The sequence below is a fragment of the Ornithodoros turicata genome, chromosome 8 (genome assembly GCF_037126465.1).
Source record: "Ornithodoros turicata isolate Travis chromosome 8, ASM3712646v1, whole genome shotgun sequence".
NCBI lineage: Eukaryota > Metazoa > Arthropoda > Arachnida > Ixodida > Argasidae > Ornithodoros > Ornithodoros turicata.
The window spans coordinates 41,052,533-41,073,050 of NC_088208.1; the positions used below are offsets into that span (position 1 = coordinate 41,052,533).

The 20,518-nt window shown below is 45.5% G+C and overlaps 1 protein-coding gene across 3 annotated transcripts; it reads right to left on the bottom strand.

Moving 5' to 3' along the window:
* Nucleotides 1-1,116: 1,116 nt before the first annotated feature.
* LOC135367389 (mucin-22-like) lies at nucleotides 1,117-20,372 on the bottom strand. 3 transcript variants are annotated; one of them, XM_064600634.1, is made up of 23 exons: nucleotides 20,317-20,372; nucleotides 19,522-19,763; nucleotides 19,361-19,460; nucleotides 19,136-19,210; nucleotides 17,797-17,972; nucleotides 16,437-16,622; nucleotides 14,911-15,119; nucleotides 13,941-14,133; nucleotides 12,828-13,034; nucleotides 12,587-12,730; nucleotides 11,761-12,011; nucleotides 11,247-11,456; nucleotides 10,630-10,789; nucleotides 10,420-10,529; nucleotides 10,067-10,178; nucleotides 8,470-8,976; nucleotides 7,696-7,766; nucleotides 5,994-7,224; nucleotides 4,700-5,017; nucleotides 3,419-4,375; nucleotides 3,257-3,336; nucleotides 2,414-2,578; nucleotides 1,117-2,332 (listed from the first exon to the last, which is right to left on the bottom strand). In XM_064600634.1, the coding sequence occupies exons 2-23, from the start codon at nucleotides 19,604-19,606 to the stop codon at nucleotides 2,291-2,293; spliced, it is 5,589 nt and encodes a 1,862-aa protein (XP_064456704.1). In that variant the 5' UTR covers nucleotides 19,607-19,763; nucleotides 20,317-20,372; the 3' UTR covers nucleotides 1,117-2,290. The 3 variants fall into 3 exon arrangements, with proteins under 3 accessions (XP_064456704.1, XP_064456702.1, XP_064456703.1); XM_064600632.1 differs by having other exon boundaries at nucleotides 12,828-13,067; XM_064600633.1 differs by having other exon boundaries at nucleotides 12,828-13,067; nucleotides 19,522-19,593; nucleotides 20,317-20,366.
* Between the last annotated feature and the right edge of the window lie 146 nt (nucleotides 20,373-20,518).

Consider the following 20,518-nt stretch of genomic DNA (forward strand, 5'->3'; position numbering starts at 1 on the left):
ACAGCGACCAGAACCCCAGAACACGTGGAGGGAACATATCAGGACAACTTGTGCCAACATTACGCGTCACCATTCCGCAATTCGGCTTCACCTAACGCCTGCTTGCTTCAGGAGAAGCTCGCTTTAGACCACTGTCGCGCGACTCGCGGGTGAAAAGCACGTGCTACGTCTTTTGAATCATCTCGCGTATTTGGGCAGCATTGGCCAAAAACGGAGACACAAAAGCGTTACAACCGATCTCTTTCATTGACAGTAACGGAAGATGAACAGTCACTGTCTATTTTCTTGCCTCAATTTTTATTTTGGTTTAATTCGTTCGATACGAATTTCGGATTATACAAATTTTTTCCGCGACCCCGTGAGATTCGTATCATCGAGGTTCTACTGTAGCAGCACTGACATTATTTCACATACTGTCGAAAAACCAGCACAATTCTATTTGGCTTCCCAAGCTTTTCTGTGTCCGAGTCCATCACCGAACGACCACAGCCTTTTTCCATAAGAGTTGAGTCATACTGAATCTCAATTGCCTTGGCAGTGCATTGAGCGCACGCAGGAAGCGCAGCCAAGGGTGACGTGGCATGCTCGTGAGCTCCTCCCACTGGTGGTCACTTTTCGTGCCAGCGGCATTGAAAGGTGACAAACTGCGCTATTTCTCAATGCAACAACCATAGACCGGACACTATTCAAGGCTTCGTTTTGGAGCAAATGCTAGATAATCTCGGCAGCTAAGCCGAAAAAGTGACCACCACCATGGCGGCCACACGTTCGTTTGACGTCATGTAAAAACACCCTATTGAGAACGAGTCTGATACTCATACTCAACTTTAATGCAAATGGGCACGCCCGCTAGGAGCTGCTAAAAAAATATCTCCGGAATATCCGGGGACATTAACGAATAATGAACGGCTGATTGTCAGGCTTCTTCATTCCTAATGATGTTGGGTCCTTATGCCTCTTGTTTTCAGAATAAAGTATATTCGTAGAACAATCCAGGCTGCTGTTCCAGAGGGCGTTCACATCTATCATACGCAAAGTAGCTTCGTGGTGCTAACACAAGACGGGAAATACTCTCAAGATGCTGACTAGTTCCTTTACGTCCAAGGACCACACGAGTCACCTCTTCAAACTTTAATGGTTTTATCTCCATTAGGCCTATCAAAACAATCTTTACAGCGTTTGCCAACGTGTCACTCGAAGCACACAGCGAGTCGTTATATTACAACAAGGAGGGCATGACCGATGTGCGCTTGGATGTTCAAAAAATAGAAGGCAATGCGGCAGAAATATGTACAATGCTGTAGTCACAGTTGATGTTAACCCTGGCAGAAAGAAGAAGACGAAACATCTAATGAGTCTCTTTTCAAATCAGAAGCAATAAGAAATGTCGGGTTTCCACAGCTCACAACCTACTTGATATCTGACCGGACGGATCATGAATCACGAAACATCACCTTATGTTTGAACAGATGGGGTGCTTCATCGTGAAACACTACGCACAGCACAACAACGCGGTTGAAGGCTGATTATGTGAAAGTTGACGTAATAAATTTGTCGGTACACCAAATGAACACTGATGACACCGAAGAGCAGCACCGACCTTTTACAGACCTAAACAAGTTTGTCATCTTCTCCTACAAGTTCTTTCCCAAAACTAATATTTTTTTATATATCCTGATCTTAATATGCGCCCATTAGGGTCCTTGCCACTACAAAGTACGTAATGTGCATGGTATTTCTAGGCTACCTGTCTGCAAAAAATATAGGTAATGATTTCCAACTTGGTTAGGCTAACTATTCATAATTTGTTTCTGGACCACTAGTTGCCATTTCCCTTTTGAAGTGCCGAAATATGCAGTAGTTCAGCGAGTGTGATTTTGAATTTACTGCTAAAACTTAGATGGACAGATTAAAACACTTAAATGGAGCATTTAGTTAATCCTATAACGTAAATATTCATTCAAGGATATGTTGCTGAGTTACACAGTTATCCATCTGCAGTGATTTGTGTGGCAAGGTTAGGTGAGGATTAGAGTGAGTCTAGAATTGCTGTCCTCAGACTGAAGAACCGTGAGACATATCAAGACAAGTCGATTAACAGGAACCCCTCCATACTTTGATCTATATCCTCATGAACCATGAGAATTAACACCAACTGTGTCTATCTGAGATATCATGGCAGATGCATGCACACAACATGCAACCTGCTATGACCCTAGCTCCTGATGATGGAAGTCATGTTACATGTGACATTTTCTGATGAGAATGAACTGTACAATGTTGTGATGTCTCAGCTCTGCTTCGGCCTTTTTGGAGATGAAAACAGGTGACTCTGAGAAAAAAAAAGCAAATAAAGAATTACTCTCGGCTATGCCACTCAATCCACTGGCTGACTTGAGGAAACATATTCTACCTTTTGCAGTTTTTCTAACAGGGCAGTATACTCCTGAAGGTAGAATGCAAAGATCTCTTGGCAGTCCCGGCGCGCATCATGGTCTTGAGGATTGTATGTCTCACAGTTACTTTTCACGAGCATCATGTCTTCGTGAAATTCAGTCAGGTCTCTGTACTGGCCACTCTGTCAAGAGCAGTGTTATACATACTTTGATTTAATAGGTAAAAATATTCCAAGAATCAAGTACCACTGTTTGGAAGAAGCTCAAAGGAGCTGCTCTTCATGTGGATTAAAATCTAGCTGTTCCTTACAAAGCAACAAAGTACGTTTTTAAAACTCTCTACAGATTTGTTATAGAGAAAGCTGGCTGAGAACAGCATAGACACCGTTTCTGCAGACGGGTTATACACAGACTTCTACAAAATACCATCCAATTTTAAAAAAGTATTTAAGCTAAAGTACCGAGTACTGGGCAAAAAAGTGCTCATCCCTGAAAAGTATTTGAATGGAATACTAGATACTCTCAAAAGTAACTTTCAAGATACTATCAAGTTACAATTTGTGAAATTCACTGTCAAGCAAACAAACACAGCAAAAATAAAACCGTATACGTTTTGATACTCTCGTTTTCCTGCAATATCTTTTTGATACGTACTCTCCTCTGTGGACCTCTCACCCGATGATGTCGATCGCGCGGATACTCGATGTTGTGTTCAGAGAGTGCTGTTCTAGCTATTATTCTGTGAAACACTGTTCGTATTCCCTGACTTCAACAGGCCCCAAGCATTCACCAACATGCTCTTCTAGCCAACGCATTGGTCTAGCGCAACGCATCTAGCCAATGCAAGAGAAAGGTCGTACCTCTAGCTTTTTCCGTATCGTTGAAAAGTCCATTGGCCTGCTGATCACATCATAGTACCCTGGTGCATCGTCACAGTCCACTATGATATTCAAATAAGAAATATCACACACACACAATGAACCGACTCGTAATCAAAACCAGGAAAAGGGCTGTCTACTCACCCGGTAGCAAGAACCACTGTGCTGGAGGCGGAAGTCCCTTTCCTCGTCCGCTGCCTTTGTACTTACACACCCTTTCCAGAAGTCCCGATGCCAACCTCACCCAACCCGAGACATGAACCGACATCTGCACACCTTCCGACAAACCTTCACCCAACAAACCTGCACGTCTTTTCCGTTTCGTCGGAGCTCCAGTTCCTCTCGACGTACTTGGCTGGGACTCTGAGAAGTTCCCAGCGTCTGTCGGGTGCACCGTCGTAACCGTAGCAGACGACGTCACCGTTAACTCTACAACTTCCGTGTCCGTCGCAGAGCCGCTTACAACAACGGCCACGTCCGAAAGGTTGGAAACACGTCCCGCAGAGTCCACATCACTGCTTAACACAAACGTCGAAGCTGGCATCATTTCAAACCCGTCTGTAGTCCGCAGCGGAGAAACGGCAGAAGATGTGACAGCGGAAGAGTTTACGGAAGATACTTCTTCCAGAACTATTGCACCATGATGATCCGAAGACTCGGTCGGCTCGTATCCGTCGTCGTCGTCGTCGACCGCAATCACAATCTCCGAGGCGGCTACCGGAGGAGCGCCGACGAGTATCAGTTCACAAGCAGAGGAAGAGGATGCTGACGTTTCCATGTGAAACGTTTCACTGCCATCCGACGGATTGTTCCCAGAAGCTTCTTGGACGACCAGTCGAGAAGCTTCAGAAATGTGAGCTGCTGTGAGATGAGCAGAGGAGTCGGCCACTGTTGGTCCAGACGTTTCTTCCGCACAACTCGACTCCAGTCTCACCGCTACAGGAGACAATTCTGATGGGACGAGCGACGATGACGTCCCTTGAGCAGATGTGGAGCTGGATGGCAGTGACAGCAGGTGGTAGGTCGGAGATGGGTGCTGGACACCAAAGACAGTACTCGACACGGAATCAACCATCACGGAAGTGAGACCCTCTCCATTTTCTGAAAGAAAACGAGAAGCGCACTTCTAAAAACGGAACTCAACCACCCAGCACGCTTGCCAGCCACCCGAATGACATCGTTCTGCCCCCACCCCCCGATTGGTTAAAAACGGGAGGACACTTATGCTGTTACGTTAACTGTCACAAAAAGTTGTACGCTTTCCACAAATCAGGGGCGATCATGCTGTGCAACGGCTGCCCTTCAACTGTGCTATGTGGCCTTTGTGCAGCTTTGTCATCCTCGCTATATCTGCTACATACCAAAGAAGAAGCTCGCTTTCCCCGACGCATAATGCGAAATAAAAGTGTACAATGCGATACCCACCTGAATCGCAGATGAGCAACTCATAGACCTGCCCCTCATCATGAAGCTCCTCCATGGATTCGACAGGAGCAGCCGAAGAACCCTGTGCCACCTCGGATTGACTGGGTTGGTCCAGTGAGGCTCCACCCTCAGCAGAGTCTTGCATAGCGTCCTCGTGAGAGAGAACGTCACGGGAAGACTCTACTCCCGTGAACAGTGCGTCGTCTTCTTCCGTTTGCTGCGCTGCAAGTCGGTCGCAGATGGTGCTGCAGCTTGTGCCGACGTCGTTGAAAACTTGGTTGTCCGACGAGGCCTCCTGCGAGTCTACCTCAACTGCACCTGAAAGCGGCAAAGTGCTTCGTCAAACACCTGGGTGAGTACCATCTACACAGATAAAAAAAGAGTCCAGATAATATGATCGAACGCATGCGCACCTGTGGCTTTATCTGGATTGAATTAAAGGAAATCTACTGCATTGCCTTTTTGAGACGTAATGCAATATAACGCGGTTCCTCATTTTTCGCGCAGATGGAACCAGGAAAACTTAGCAAATTAGCCGAGCAAAGGTAGCATTTTTCTTAATGAATACGGAAGCCTGTGGCGATAACACACTATTCCGATCAAAATCGCAGGTTTTTTCGCAAGATTTCTACAAAAATTTGACAGCCAAAAATCAGTCGCTGGGCAAAGCATGCTCGGTAAAATTTGCATTTGCAGAACTCTTGGCTCCACTTTCATGGAAGCAAAGTGGAAAGAGCGATGCAGTTTTATTCCGATAGAGGACCTTGTCGCACAGCCTGTCATTATCAGCTGCTGGCGGTTGGCGACAGACATGTTGATAAAGGCGGAAGGTGTGATTGTGGCGTGGTTTGGTTTCTTCCTGCACAGGAGGGAGGGTATTTGGATGGGCCAACAGTTCTGCAAACGTAAATATCAGCGAGCGCGCTTCACCCATTGACAGATTTTTGGCTTTCAATTTTTTGTAGAAATCTTGCGAAAAAACCTGCGATTTTGATTGGAATAGTGTGTTACGGCCATAGGGCTCCAATTCATGAAGAAAAATGTTACCTTTGCTCGGCTAATTTGAGAGTTCAATTAACAAAATTAGCTTAATTAATGCGTGGCACGAATCAAAACTGCCTCAACCTGTGGCAAAAGACTATATGAACGTATTCCAAGTAGTTTCATAATTTTCTGAAGTACAACCTATTTTTAGGAATTTAATGGCACCCTCTCGTGGAACGCACTGTATAGAATTTGAGGCGACTGGAAAGAAAATACCCAGTTGGCCTTATAATTGCCTAGTTCAACTCACCCAAGAAATTAGCTTCCTCAGTGCTAGACACAGATGAAGGCCTCCCTTCAACGCTGTCTGAATGCCGGAGCACCAGTGGGTCTTCCACACTAGAACAAGTGATCTCCACCAGTTCGTCCGATTCACCTTCAGCGGTGCTCACCTCCCCATCGGCAGACAGCTCGGGAACCAATGGTCCAGCCTCATTATCGTCCAGGTCTTCCCTTCCCGAAGCCTCTGCTGGACCATCTTCCTGACCATTCTGAGCCGAACTGACATCTTGTTCCGCAGAGCTCACTTCATCCCCGCGTTCCGCCACATCTGCCGAACTGACTTCGCCGTAGTCTTCAGCCTCAGTTTCTCCGCTATCCAACTCTGGCACTCTCTGGTCGGCGCTACTATTTGCCACTTCGCTCTGGATGTCCACCGTCCCTTCGTAGACTCCGGGAGTCGGTGATGAAACTAAGTTGTCGCACGCGTCTGCTTCGTGCTCTGCAGATGTCACATTCTGCCTGTTGTCATGTAGCAATACAGCAGTATCTTCATTTGTCTGATCCGGAAGGCTTTGATTCAGCACTGTTGGAAGGTCTCCCGTTGAGACCGTGGAATGATTTGATGGCGCGCACGACGGCGTAGCGATGTTTATAAATGCTGGTGTACACGTCGAGCTACTGACATCGGAAAGCGATCTCGACTGCAGAGCTTCTCGCTGCGCGTGTTCATTAGAAGAACTAATTATGGCCGACTGTTCTTCGGGATTGCGGAAAAATGTCGGAAGAAAAGATGAACTTGAGATAGAGTCTTGGGTGTCCGAGGGCCCAGACGAGTCATCATCGGAACCGTCCCGTCTCTCAGCAGTGGATGGTTCGCTACTAGGTGAAGGGCGAGACGTACATGCCGGTTCATCGCTCCATGGCACTTCACGGGAGGTACCCGTGCTATTCGTACCCAACTGGTTCGCGGTCGACGCTGCATGATCGTCGGGCAATGAACCAGCTTCTTGGCTATGTGACGGTCTTGCTGCAACATTGCCAGAGGGCCCCGCTTGATTATCCCTCTGTGAAACATTAGCATGATCACAAGGCACCCCAGCAGTTCCTTCAGCTGAGGACAATGATTGGATTTGTCCCGTTGTTACAGCTGCTGAACTTTCTTGTTTGTGGGGCAGTGAGCTCCTTTCTTGCAATACCTGTCCACTGCCCTCTCGAAAAGTTCCCACGACTTCTTGCGAGGAAACCTGTGCCGATGCCTTCTGCGTAAAGACACGCGATACAACAAATAGTGTTATTCACGTTACCTAACTTAAGGAAGGTCTGTTCACTAATAGATACGACGTGTCCCTAATTAACCTATAGAAATGTCGTCAATTTCAGTAGTCCATATATTCAATAGGCAAAGGCACGCTTGTCTCCAAAGCACGCCGTTTATATGTACATTTTTTCGAGCAGAGGGATCATTTCCTTCAGAATGAGAACTTACACGAGAGAAATTCAAAATTGAAGGAAAAGCAGTTGCAAAAGAGAAGGATGCTCTAGCTAGGGAATGCAGGCCATGTGTGCCCGTGTGTCCTGGAAAAGGGACACTACTTCAACAAAGCTCCCTTGGGAGATCGATTCTTTAATGTGTCCTTCTGGCCGACATAAATTAAATGATTCTTCTTTCTACACTAAGTATGTGCTTCTCGTGCTTTAGATTTTCAAAGACTCAAAATACGTTGCACTACCTCAACAGTTGGTGGACCCTCTGCCATGCTTTCAGAGTGTTCTTTCTGCTCTCTCACAGTCATTGTACCAGCTGAAAATGTGCACGTGTCAAATTAGACAAGGTTAGATCAAATACAGAATACCTGTGCCATCTGATCTAAATGCATCAATTTTATTATTATGCTGCACCACCTAGTGGTTGTAGCATGAACACGAAGCAAACAAAGCGCACAACTGCAAAAAACTTTTAAGTTTGCTGCCTAAATTTTTTACCAAATAGGAAGAGGGCACACATTTGTGGTCACTGAATTCTGCGAGTCTTGCCAATGCTAAAATTTGTGGTTTCACTTGCCTATCCCATGACAAGCTAGAGATTGCCATACCACATTTGATAAAAAGCAACATTGCACGTCTGTGCTGCAAAATAGTTCAATACCTGTAGAAGCAGCTGCAAAAGTAAAGTTTGCTATCATGACAGTTTTCCCAAGTGTCAATTCTTGCTAAAAATTTTTGCTTGCCCTCGCAAATCGCAAATATTTTAATTTGCAAAGATTAGGGGTTGCAAACATTAAATGTTTTACAGTATTGTTTGACTAGAATTTCAACAATTAAATGTGGATTTTACTTTGTTTTTTAAGTTTCTTCTTCAACATGATGTATTCTGAAAAAGACTAGCGAAACTGGAAGAAATATACTATCAGTGTGCACGGTAGGACACGTTCAGTATTTTATCAATACAGAGTGCCTCCCTTCATGAGCAACAGAAGCAAAAAAAATTGTAGTCTCGCACTCACAGGCTGAGTCATCATCATCATCATCATCATCGTCTGAACTGTTGCTGTCACCAGGCTTTTCATCTGCAGGAGACTTGAACGTAGAAGACCCATCATTACCACTAGCACCAGCTTCTGACGGATTTCCTCCGACGTTCATTCGTGAATTCCCTCCAGAGTTTTCTGCAGAATCCTCCAGTGGGTCTTGCCCATCGTTAGGTGGTGGATTATCTGTTGGATTTCCGACTGGATTTCCAGCAGCCACCTCAGGTAGACTTTGTACCGAAACTGGTAAGACTTCTCCGGGGCTTTGCGTGTGCTTACTTCCTTGACTTTCAGATAAGTTTGCTGCCGGACCCTCGACTGAATTTTCCGCAGGTTTTCCATTTCCTTCCAAATTCTTTTCCTGTACCACGGCTATGATCTCGGGTGCATTTTCTGGCAGATTTTCGAGTCTGACCTGGGATGGGATTTCGAGTGTGCTTTTTGCTCCGTGTGCGCCAGTTTTGCCAGTGCTTGAACTTGCTCCTGAAAATGACACTTAACAGGGTTACACTTAAGAAAGTGTAGGGCAATACAGGGCAATCCCATTAACTGTCACACGCGTGTAATTCGAACTAATGGTCAGGTCCTGTGATAAGTGAAGGTGCTAGGAGCACAAAAATGCACACTTTGAAAAAACGACTTTTTGGACAAAATTCGACATTTTAATTGCCTCATCTCCCCTTAAGAAAGTGTAGGGCAATACAGGGCAATCCCGTTAACTGTCACACGCGTGTAATTCAAACTAATGGTCAGGTCCCATCAAAGTGACGTGTGCAACGGTTTAGGTTACACACGTTTACGTTACAACACACGAACGTGTGTAACGGTTTAGTCAAACGAGATTGCCCAGCTGTGGCGGACTATGCTCCAGTTCAGCAGCACCTGGGCACTGCTGGCATGTGGGAGACACAGTGGTACAGTGAAGCCCAGCGGCGGAATCAAGGATTTTTCTGAGAGGGGGGTCCAGCCTTGCCCAGCATGATAGATACGCAATCGAGGTCAATTAAACACTATGTGAAGACTGAAATTGAGGAGGGGGTCAGGACATCCTGATCCCCCCCCCCTCTAGATCCGCCCCTGGTGAAGCCATCTATTCTCAATGCTCCTTGCTTAATCCTCTCAATCCTTTCTAAGCGAGAACTGCGTACTGGGCGCATGATAGCTGACAAGACAAACAAGAGGAATTGGGGTGCGGTACCCCCAATGACATCACTGGTGACGTTTTTCCTCCTCCTCCTTGTTTCACCCTGGAAGGTGAGTTGAGGGTGACTATTTTCTCAGAAAAATATTGTCTACAGTCTACAAATAATTTTTTATGTTAGTCGGCATTTAAAAGCACTCCCTTTCATGAGATATCCGAGATGGCTTTCCTGTGCGGGGATCAAGATCCTTCACAGCCAAGAAAAGGCACGAGTGACGGCTCTGAATATTTATCGGGTTGGGTATGTGGGACTCACATTCACGGGGTTAGAGTTCCTTCGAGTTGAAATGGGATTGCACTGTGTAAGCATCACCACAACTGTTGCACCAAAAACCGACTAATTAAAACGAGTAATTTGCTGGAGGTCTGTACCAGATACTGCAGGGTTCGTGTCTTTGGCTGGTGCATTCTCAGACGAGTTGGACGTGAGCGAGGCCGACGGAATCGCGTGACTTACAGGCTCAGGTAATGCAGGAGACATTATCTGCAAGAAAATCATGTCTGATAAGAAAGATAAGCACTGGCAGCACCAAATACACCAAATACAAGAAACGTGAAATGCAGTTGCCAACTGATTTTTGGCGCTCGACAAGGACAGCGCAGAAATCTAGCCAAAAGAGTTTCAATCTCGGTGGGGTAGGGGGAATAAAAATGGCGTTCACTAGGTTTAATGCTGAAACGCGAGATTCTAATTACAGACGATGGCATTTGTCATGCAAACACACCTCGATGCCAACTCTTTCGAGGAATTCCGCCACTTGACCACAAACTTGGCTCTGTAGGACCTGGACTGAATCTGTTTCTGTCAGCTTTTCCTCGTCCTTTTCTTCTTTAACTGTGAAAAGCAAAGACAGTGATTAGCGTTCCATTAAAGCAGCCTAGACATGTCTGTCACAAGCCAGGACAGGACATGTTGTACCACAATTGTTGCAAACCTGGAGAGTTGCTTTCGAGCACTACAATACTTTCTTCCAGAGGGACACTGTCAATCGCAACCTCTATTTCGACCGGTGGGACCGATGACTCCGCTATCGCATCTGGCAAGATGCCAGCTGCTTGTATGAGGTCTGCCAGCAGCGTACTTTGCCTAGGTTGCTGTAACCAAGAAAAATAGTAACTTTTAATAGTTCCATTACATTTTCGTTTTCATCGGACACGCGTTGTAGGAAATGGACTCTGCAACACCTTAAAGGAGCAGTGAGGTGACTCGCAATTCCCAGAACAGAAATATACTGAAATTGAATAACCCGATTTATTTTATTCATATTCCCCACGAAAACCTATAATGTAAGCAAGATAAATATAAATTAAATTAATATAAATAATATAAATTCATAAATGAATACCACCAAAGCACCCCCACTCGAGCCGTGCGTCAGACTTGAGGCATGCATACGACCCTTCTCTGTTCCCCACAACATCGGGCATTGCAATAATGCTTGGCACGCACCTTAAACTGCACTCACATTAACTGTCACATCATTGTACTTATGTGAAAATATTATGTATTGATCTCTCATTGCTCCTCTATACTGCACTTTGAACATTTTACCGAGACGGATGACAGTTCAAGTCCAGCCGAGCTTGTTGATGGAGCATGTACAGACTGCATTTCTATGGCATTCCCTTCTTGCTTTCTCTTCTGCTGCACCGAAGGAGTGTGCACCTTCTTCATCTCTGTGCTTGCTGGGGAGGAGGCCACCATTGACACTGTGGGCGGCGGCTTCACGATTGTCACCGTGCTGTTAGTTCTTTGTGCTTTCTGTAATCAACATTCATTACTTGTTACAAAAAAAGGAAGTACATACTGTGGCATACCTGATAAAGACATTTGACAAAGCGTAAGATGGAACTTAAGTAAGCCATATGGTAACAAGAGCTATGGAAGGGGGGAAATGGTCCACTATCACGCGGCATCATTTGCGGTTACAAACTTTTACGAGAAAGCATTCTGCTGCTTCTGGGAGCCCTGCCCAACACCTCTTCAGACCCGCGTAACACAACGCAATGTGTGCGTGCACATTCACGTAGGCCAAATCATCCGATGCATACAGCAAAATCCATACCAGAGTATCCAACACTGTCTTGGCCGAGCTCACTGCAGTAGCCTGCTGCTGTGCCTGAGACTTGGGCCACACCTGAGCCTTGTGTACAACGATGACATTGGGCTTTGGAGATCCTGCCTGGCCCACACCGACACGAGTGGGGACACTGGACCTCGGCATCAATGTCGTCACACCCGGCATTCGGCTAAGAGCTCGGATAGCTCCTGCTTGAGTTGGAGGGATGACGTTGACCACTCTAGCCTGGTTATTACCTGCAAGTATTGTTTGTCACACTCTCGCTATCTAGTAGGTTGCTGTTAAAAGAAAAAACTCATACAGTTACACCTGCTAGTAAAAAGTGTTCTCAAAAACTGCAGATTTCAGGAAGAAACGGAACTTGAGGAGCTCCGAGGTGCTATTTCATGGAAATTCCATTGCGCTTAGCATTTCAACTACAGCTGCAAACTGGCTTTCGTTTAGTTCTAGAAGCCACAAAATCAGTCTGTATCATTGAGGAGTCCAAAAGAGTCCAAACACTGCAGGAGATGCTGGTTATGCTCAATAAAAAAAATAACATATAAAAAACTGGGGTGGGCAGTAGTCGGTGCTATTGCCACGAGGTTGACCTGAATACGTCTTTCTTTGGCCCGTAAAACAACAAATATCGTTTGTAAGTTGAGGCAAAGTGTCACAGCCCCTTTTAATAAGAGCTTCTACGGTGGGGCCTTTTGACAGCACCAACGGCGTAGTAAAAAAAAAAAATCCCAAAGTTAAAATTATTAGGAGCACAAAAGAAAAAATGGGGCGGCAATTATGTTCGCTTGGAAGGCGCTCCTTGAAAGTTTACCTGTGACAGTAACAGTGGATACTCTTGGGGATGAGACACAGCCAGTCGTAGACGTCACACTTCCCGCTGCTCCACCGGCAGGCGATTTTGGAATAACTCTGGTGCTTGAGATTGGCAACTGGCTTTGAGCAATAACCTTTACCACTGCAAAAGTAAAATCATTATCAATTAATATTATTATTAACTCTGGCATACAACTTAAAGTTCGAGAGCCAAGCAAGGTAATGAGAAGTGCACTAACTGCCTTCTTGACGATACTGCATGATAGCTCCCTTAGGAACGGATATGGTGGCCTTTCCATAGGCCCCACCTTGCGTCGGTAGAGACCCACAATGCACAATGTTGGGAGATGGAAGCTGAGGAGCTCCTGGTCCACCTAAAGCACCTGGTCCTCGTGTTCTTAATGTTGGCATTGCAGTAAGGGCCCTGGGGCGGAACCTGGTGGCATCTGTCGAAGACCCTCCGCTTACTGGAGATGGCACTACAGACACACGGTAAAAATTCCTTAACAACTACGAAGGCACTGCAGGGATCCGCTGGCCCGGTAACCCAAGTACAACCCTCTTTCACTTCAAGCACGGACAGGGCTCAGGTTCAGACCCAGACTTTTTCTCCAGCATGAGCTAGGCCCAAAGTTTTTGTCAGTTGTTCCCCAAGCAGCACAGTATCCTGGCCCAATATCGGCTGAATATCGGCAAAGCAAGTCTGAAGCAAGGCAAAGCAAGCGATGCAGAACCGATATTGGACCAGTATTGCCAATGTGTACCTTTGGTACTGCATTTGGGAAAAGGAAAGTGGGGTGGGTGGAACCCTTCTCCCCATGTAAAGTTCCCCATAGAACCTCGCCCAAACTATTTTTATGGCTACGCCAGATTTCTCTCTTTGACATCACGGGAATGGTTGCCAGGATTGGTTTCTCAAGGGTGTCCACGTGTGTGGCCTAACCAAGACTGAGCTGTTAGCGACCAAGTTGGGTAAAACTTTGTGGCTATCGGTCGAGTCCTGGCTAATAAATCTATGCCCGTGGAGTGCTCCTGGAGCATTAACATTATAGTATAAAATGGTAGTTAGTAAGCATCCATAATTTTGTGCCCTATTAAGCAATAACTTCCAGTTAGGTTACAATTTAAATAAATTTTAAATAAAGCACCGATCATTATAGATGTAGTTAGTCTTCCAACAATGCTTATCTTCCACACACTCTTAGCATAACAGCAGGTCACGAGACAGGAAATAATCGGATCTTGCAGTGTCTCTCAACCTATACTAACAGCGATATCATTGTGCCAACTTGAATTAACCCCTCATAAGGCTAAAGCTGGGCATAAACTTATGTAGGCCACGCAAGCCATACCAGGAGTGGTGACGATAGAGGTGACGCTGGTGATTGCGCTGGCCAATGACCCGAGGCTACCCAGAGTTGATGAACGGCCTGGATGAACAATGGACCCCGTTGCCGAGACTGTCTTCACGATGGGCACACTCGTCGAGTGGTGCAGGAGACTCGAGGACATTGCAGGCTGTCCCGCTGTGGAGACAATAATCACCTGTGGGATGCACAGACAGAAATTTATCCTATTTTGGGGGTCATTTATAACCACGTTTAGTCCTGAGCTCCCCCACAATGTTGACTCCATTTGTACCACTTTTACAGTGACAGCAGGCTTTGCGGCGCTGACAGTGGCGAGCTTATGGCGAGCTTAGCAGAAAACGAAATGACGCCACAACATCTCGTGGCACAGTAGATGCCTCCAATCACATCGCATACACGACATCACGCCACCTGCAGATTGGAGCAGGCGATGATTCGTTGGCCAGAGAGACCACTCACCAGCACAGATAAGGCCAAGGTCGTGTCATTTCTGCACTGGAGAAATGTGTGGTTCTGGTTTCGGCTCATTTGCGTAGCAAAATTCGAAAATTTATATCTCAAGGTATGTTCGCTTCTCACGATATGTTTAATAAGGACAACGGATTTGAATAATAACTGGCTCCAATTCGGCTATCTCACATTTTCCAGAAGACACCTAACAACAACAACAACGTTGTTTTGAGATGATGAATGGGGAGTTTCACTGCCAGACATCTAATTAAGAAGTTAATTAATGAATCTTAGCTAATTAGTCATCCGGCAGTTCCATATGCTGTCCTACGGAATGTCAGCCTGGCCGTATCACCCGCCTGCCAACATGGCATCAGCGCTGCTCTAGCAATCTTTTTAGAAAAAAATCTGTAGAGCATGAAAAAATACCCCATATATATTGTACCGAAATGTGGCTATGATATTTGCTCTTGCACGCAAAGTAACTGAATGAAAGACTCGCCTTGGGTGATGCACAGGGAGCGACTGTACTGTTGGTCTTCTCTGAAGCCACTGTGAATCGGACGTTCACAGACTTGGTGGGAGCAGCAGTGACGATAGGTGCTGAGCCACCATTGCTAACTTTGGCCGGAGGTGAAACTGAATCTAAACTGAGTGATCGCTTGCGTTTTCTTGTGGCGCTCTTGTCTTCAGCTGATGCATCGGGCCCACCTAAGGGATATACGTTGTGTGTGTCCAAATAACCTCCGTCTTCTGGGACAGCAGCTCAAAGAGTTTGCACAACACCACAAAATGCCTGAATGTTAACGTGTGAATGTGTGTGTCATTAATATGCGAGCGGGAAAAATTTCCGGGAAATCCTTCATCAATTGAGATGTTCGGATACCAAGGGCTGAACTGGACTGCATACTTACACTCATTCACCTTACTGAATTGCAGCAAATGGTGCGTCTTCCAAAATGCTAAGTAGACGACACAATAACTATACATACTTAAGTGGTCACTAGCCTCATTAAGAAAGAGACAGTAGCGAAAAGATAAATTTCTAGTCGGCTGACACACTACAAAATGCTGTTGTAATGTACACGCTCGCATATGTCACAGAAATCGACAACACGTACAGCAACTCGAATATTTGGGAAAGACATAAGACGGCACGATTTCTGGATGTTGCTATAGGCTGTCGTGTTAGGCAGACACCCCAAGTTCCTGGCACTACGGCTCAATAAATGTCAATGCCCAGTTATGGAGAGAAATCGTCAACAGTACCAGGAAGTCTTTATAAGGAAGTTACTTTCGTGTAGACAACTAGCTGGTCTAAAATTACTTCATAGTATTTATCGTCAGAAAACCAGCGTACCTCAAGAGGAGCATTTACTTCAACTACAATATGTTTCAAACAGATGTGACCATTTGCATAAAATCGGGCCATATTACCGCAAAACAAACACCTTTAAAAATTCTCGCTTTCCTCGAACAATAGAATAATAAAATAAACTACCTAATCAAGTTGCAAATATTACCAGACGATGAGGATTTTTTTAATAAGCTCAGCCCGCTTCTTTTCAAAAAGTAACTTGTGGATCTCATCCTATGCCTCCATGTACATATATCCTCTGGGCAGGCCCCTCGAGTTTTCTCCAGCTAGTCCTGATCCCTCAAAAGTATGTACATTCCTTCCATAGTGGTGTGTCTCTTGTGTAGTTTCGTTGTGTTCCGGTATCGGCGACCACTTGTAATGGAATATTTAGTCATGTTTTTGTCCAGATTGTTTGTTCTGTAATTAATCTGCACTTGGGATGTTTTATGCACATTAACGCACTTTTGATTTTTTTTTTCTGTATTTTATGCGAATATATGCTGCGCATGTACCACCTCTCTACTACACCTCTCTACTACACCACCTCTCTACTACAATGCCTACTGGTGCTGTAGGGTATTTCAATTACAAAAAAGGTTCTGTCCAATCCACTATCAGGTAATGTATTGCCAAATTGCATTGCACTGGAAGAGGAGTAGTGACATTACCCTTAATGTGAATGGACATTCCACTGGGAAGAACGACGACACTCTCGGCAGAAGCCACAGGGCTAGGTGCTTTCGTGGGCGTGCCACCTCCAGAGTTGACAGGCCGAGGCACTCGAGTGGTGGTGGTGGTGGCCAGAGTGCTTTGAGGAACCGGAGAAGTGGTCCCGTTTCCCACTGAAGTGAGAGCTGCAATACGGAGTGTGTGAGAATAGAATACACGTAAGCTGTCTGTCCTTGGAAGCTCAAATGTAAAATGAGCTAACTCCGCTAACTAAAGCTAACGCTGACATTTTATTATTAAGACCCTAAAGCAGGTCCACATTGAGCCATGGCAGAACTATGTGGGCCGTATACCACATGACACTGACGGAACGTGGAATCCGATCGTTTTATCGGGGTATCCTTAAAAATGAGCTTTCGCGAAATCGCCGGTCGAGATCACATCGATAAAGTAGGACGGCACAAGTAGAATACCGCTGAATGTCCGCGCGTTCCTCACTAGCACAAAGGACACGGCTTTGTGTCGAAGACTTTTCCAAGGACAACGTACGCGCAAAAACCACGTGAGGCTCCGCATTTGAGATTGACGACGTCATTCACTGCTTGTCCTGCGGTGCCGTAGTCATTTTCATTCTCACTGTCGGAACTGCATTGTCCATCAGAACACGCCTCGCCCACTGGCGCCACTTAACTGTCTACCAACCAGCATTTTGGATGCCACTGCACCTTGCAACGACGTTTTGCACCAGTACAAGACCTGTCAAACCTGTGGAACCTCGGGTCGAGGCACGTGCCTCTCCTCGCCAAAACGCACCTCGGAACCGCAGACGCCATCGTAGCACGCTGGAAACCAGAAAAAAACTTGATGGCGAGCGAAGGATGTGGAGAGGGAACCTTCTCCTCCTCCTCCTCTACATCCTGCAGGCCTCTTCGAAGTCGTGCGCTTGTATCCCCGGCAGTTATGCGCGGATAGATACGCCGCATTCTCACTTTAATGCTCACGGAGGCTAAAGCTCTCGAAAATGCGACTGTAATTTGCTTTCAATGAGAAGGTGGAATCTTGCTTATCAATTTTAGTGCGGCTGCCGGGAGAATTCCGATAGCTATGCGCTAGCAGATGCTTCTGTGGCGATCGTTACGTCGATGCCTCGTTTACATGTACTTCAATGAACGAGATGACACAAAGCAACGATTTCATCGTAATATGGAAGTTAACGTTACATCAAAGTTCATGATAAACAGGCTCTACTGTAGTATCCCACGAGATGGCAGTAAAGAACGTGTAGTAGGAGAAATTAGGGGTAGATGCATAAATGGAACATGTCCAACACTAATTCATAAGCAGGTAGAGAGTACTGACCATCTTTAGTCCCAGTGGCAGCGGGTGGTGGCATGGTGGCATTCTTTGCAGCTTGAATGTTGGCAGCATTGTTTGCTATGGTAGTGAAGGCAGTTTGTGGAACCAGACGAGGCATGAGAGGAATCAGACGACGACCTTCTATCGCCCAATCAGCCATCGTGTTTGGGCCGATGATTCTGCGCACATGCACACGAAGAAATTGCTCATAAAGAAGGCCAATGGTGGCTCCAGCTCAAGTGTACATTACATTTTTGCCATTCGCATCGTCCCCCAAAGCAAATCATAGAATGCACAAGTGATGTGTTGGGATGCATATTGCGGAAACCCAATCCTATTTTATAAAAAACTTACTTTCGTATCGCTCGAAACTTGATTCATGCAGTGCAATTCCGCTAATTTGAACGTGAAGGAGCTTGATTGGATTGGGGGGGGAGAATTGAACGTGAAAGGGGTGCCGGGATACGAACATGCATCACGTCCCAGTCTTGGCGTAGAAGGCTATCATCCTAACCACGATGCCACGCGAGCTAGTTTTTCCTGGAATAAACTGAAGTAGAAACTAGAGGGAGTTACTCTGAATGACGGCTTGACACGCTGCCAACATATACTAGCTGCTAGCTACTGGGTGTTTTCTACCATTGAAATACGTGTGACTTTAACGGGACCTGAGTGTCAGCTCCAATTATCTGGATGTTTGAATTGACGAGACTGCACCGTTTTATCTACATGTGCAAAACAGGACATTCCAAGCATTACAGACGCAGGAATGTATTCTTCGGTCATTTATTCTCAACACATATTTTGGCTAGGCAGAAAGTGGGTACCAAGGCTGCCAGTCCAGGTCCGGCTGAGGATATCAAGAGCTTAATACCAACAATACCAATGCATAGTACCAACAATATTGTGGCTAGCTTGGTACTGTCACACTGTTTATCTGTGTCCAATCTGATACCATTGCATTATGTTGACATCCGCAACCGATCAGCATCAATTCGAGCACTACCCACTTTCTGATCGGCATACCATAATGACTATTCGTACTTTGTCCAAATCTGCGAGCATTCTGCAGGCATTGCCTCATATCCGTGGATGTTTCCCAGCCTCTTTGGGGCGGGACAATGGTTGGTAAATATGGATTAGTTACGAAATAAAATAGGCAAATCACACTTTTACAGCCATACATTGGTGGAATACAGGAATCAAGTTGCAATAAATAACTTGATCACTCAAACACGTACTCACTCAAAAAAGCGCAGAAAAGCGTTTTAGCGTTTTTAATTATGGACTACCGAACCAGCCAATTTTTAACCCTTTATGATATGGTAGTCACTTGACTCACCTATCTGCAATGGTGTTGAGTCGCTCGTCGTTTACTGCTCGCCGTACCTCAGCTTTGTGCCTCTCCAGGGAAATGCTAGACAAGATAACAAACAACACATGAATTGCTAGTACGGCTTTCACAATTTCTAGTGGTTCTGGCAAATTCTTTGGGCACCGAAATGGAATATGCAGCTACAGAACCTGTCATGCAAACAATCCGTGAGAAGCTAAAAGCGAGACGCACCAAAGGACATTACAGAGCTCCTGCAACATCTTCTTCTTGTCCTTTGTGAGCTCCCCTTGAGCCCTGAAAGCCGAAACCACAGAAGCGTACGCTTCCAGCTCTGCAAGAATCGATAGTAATCAAAACTTTTGACACAATAGTCAGTAATTGAAACTACTCACCGAGCTTCCTGAGCATCCGTTGACACTCATCGCGTGTGTAGTCCAGAAGCATTGGCCACACAGTCTGCTGCCCTGTCACAATCATTTCTCAAAATCTAGAATATTGACCATCCAGCCAGAACAATGAAAGTATGTTGAAATGTCGTTCTGCTGATTTTAGTGTTTTAACGTTGAGCTCCTTATTTATCCGAACCAGGCGTGTCATCTTCGTGCCATGATACATCAGTGAAACAGACGACGGTCTGTGTAAAATTTCGAGAATTGTTAGTGAAAGCACGCACCACAACCAGATCTGCGCTCTTTTATAGACGGCGCAACAGTTACATCAGAATGGAAACAACTGTGTCATGGCCCTTCCAGACACCCCGTGACTTCCAAATGTAAACCTCAACACAGACATGATGGCATTCAAAATAACGATACGTTTTGTGCAGCATATTTCGTGAAGACAAATCATGTACGTGACATGCGCATGTAATGTTGAATCCGCACCGTCGAGTGATCATCCTATCGCGACCAAATGCACACACATTTTGTTTTCTTGAAGAAACTGCAGATATAGGATATAGTTTAGTAACTATATGAAGCATGTAGAGGATGCACCTAAACGGGGAAGCAGTCTTGGACTTTCACGGGGTTCAAACATAATCAGACCAAACTGCTAAATTTACCTGCACCGAGCGTTATTTAACGCGGAACAGCTCAGCACTATATTGTACACATAATTAGCTCTCACGACGTGACTACCCGAAGTAACATAAAACGAGACATTGTTGGATTAAAACGAAAACTTACGGTCCATCCCAATTTTAAACCACTTTGACGTGCGCCATGTTTGACATAGAAGGAACTTGCCAGGCAAACATAGCCGCGAAATTAGATAACTCACCCCTCAAAAGGTATAACTTACACGTAAAATGTAACAATACTAAAAACACAGCTGAAAGTTAGCTTCCAATATTTTTATTTTGTGGTTACATTCTACTGCGTAGTAACT

Bases quoted from the DNA above. Each gene is read 5' to 3' on its own strand.
- LOC135367389 (XM_064600632.1), bottom strand. From the start codon at position 19,606: ATGATTGTGACAGGGCAGCAGACTGTGTGGCCAATGCTTCTGGACTAC. The intron at 16,623-17,796 runs GTCAGTACTCTC...TCCGTATTGCAG, and splicing joins TGCCACTGGGACTAAAGATG to CTCTCACTTCAGTGGGAAAC. The intron at 12,012-12,586 runs GTAAACTTTCAA...CAATACTTGCAG, and splicing joins ATCCACTGTTACTGTCACAG to GTAATAACCAGGCTAGAGTG.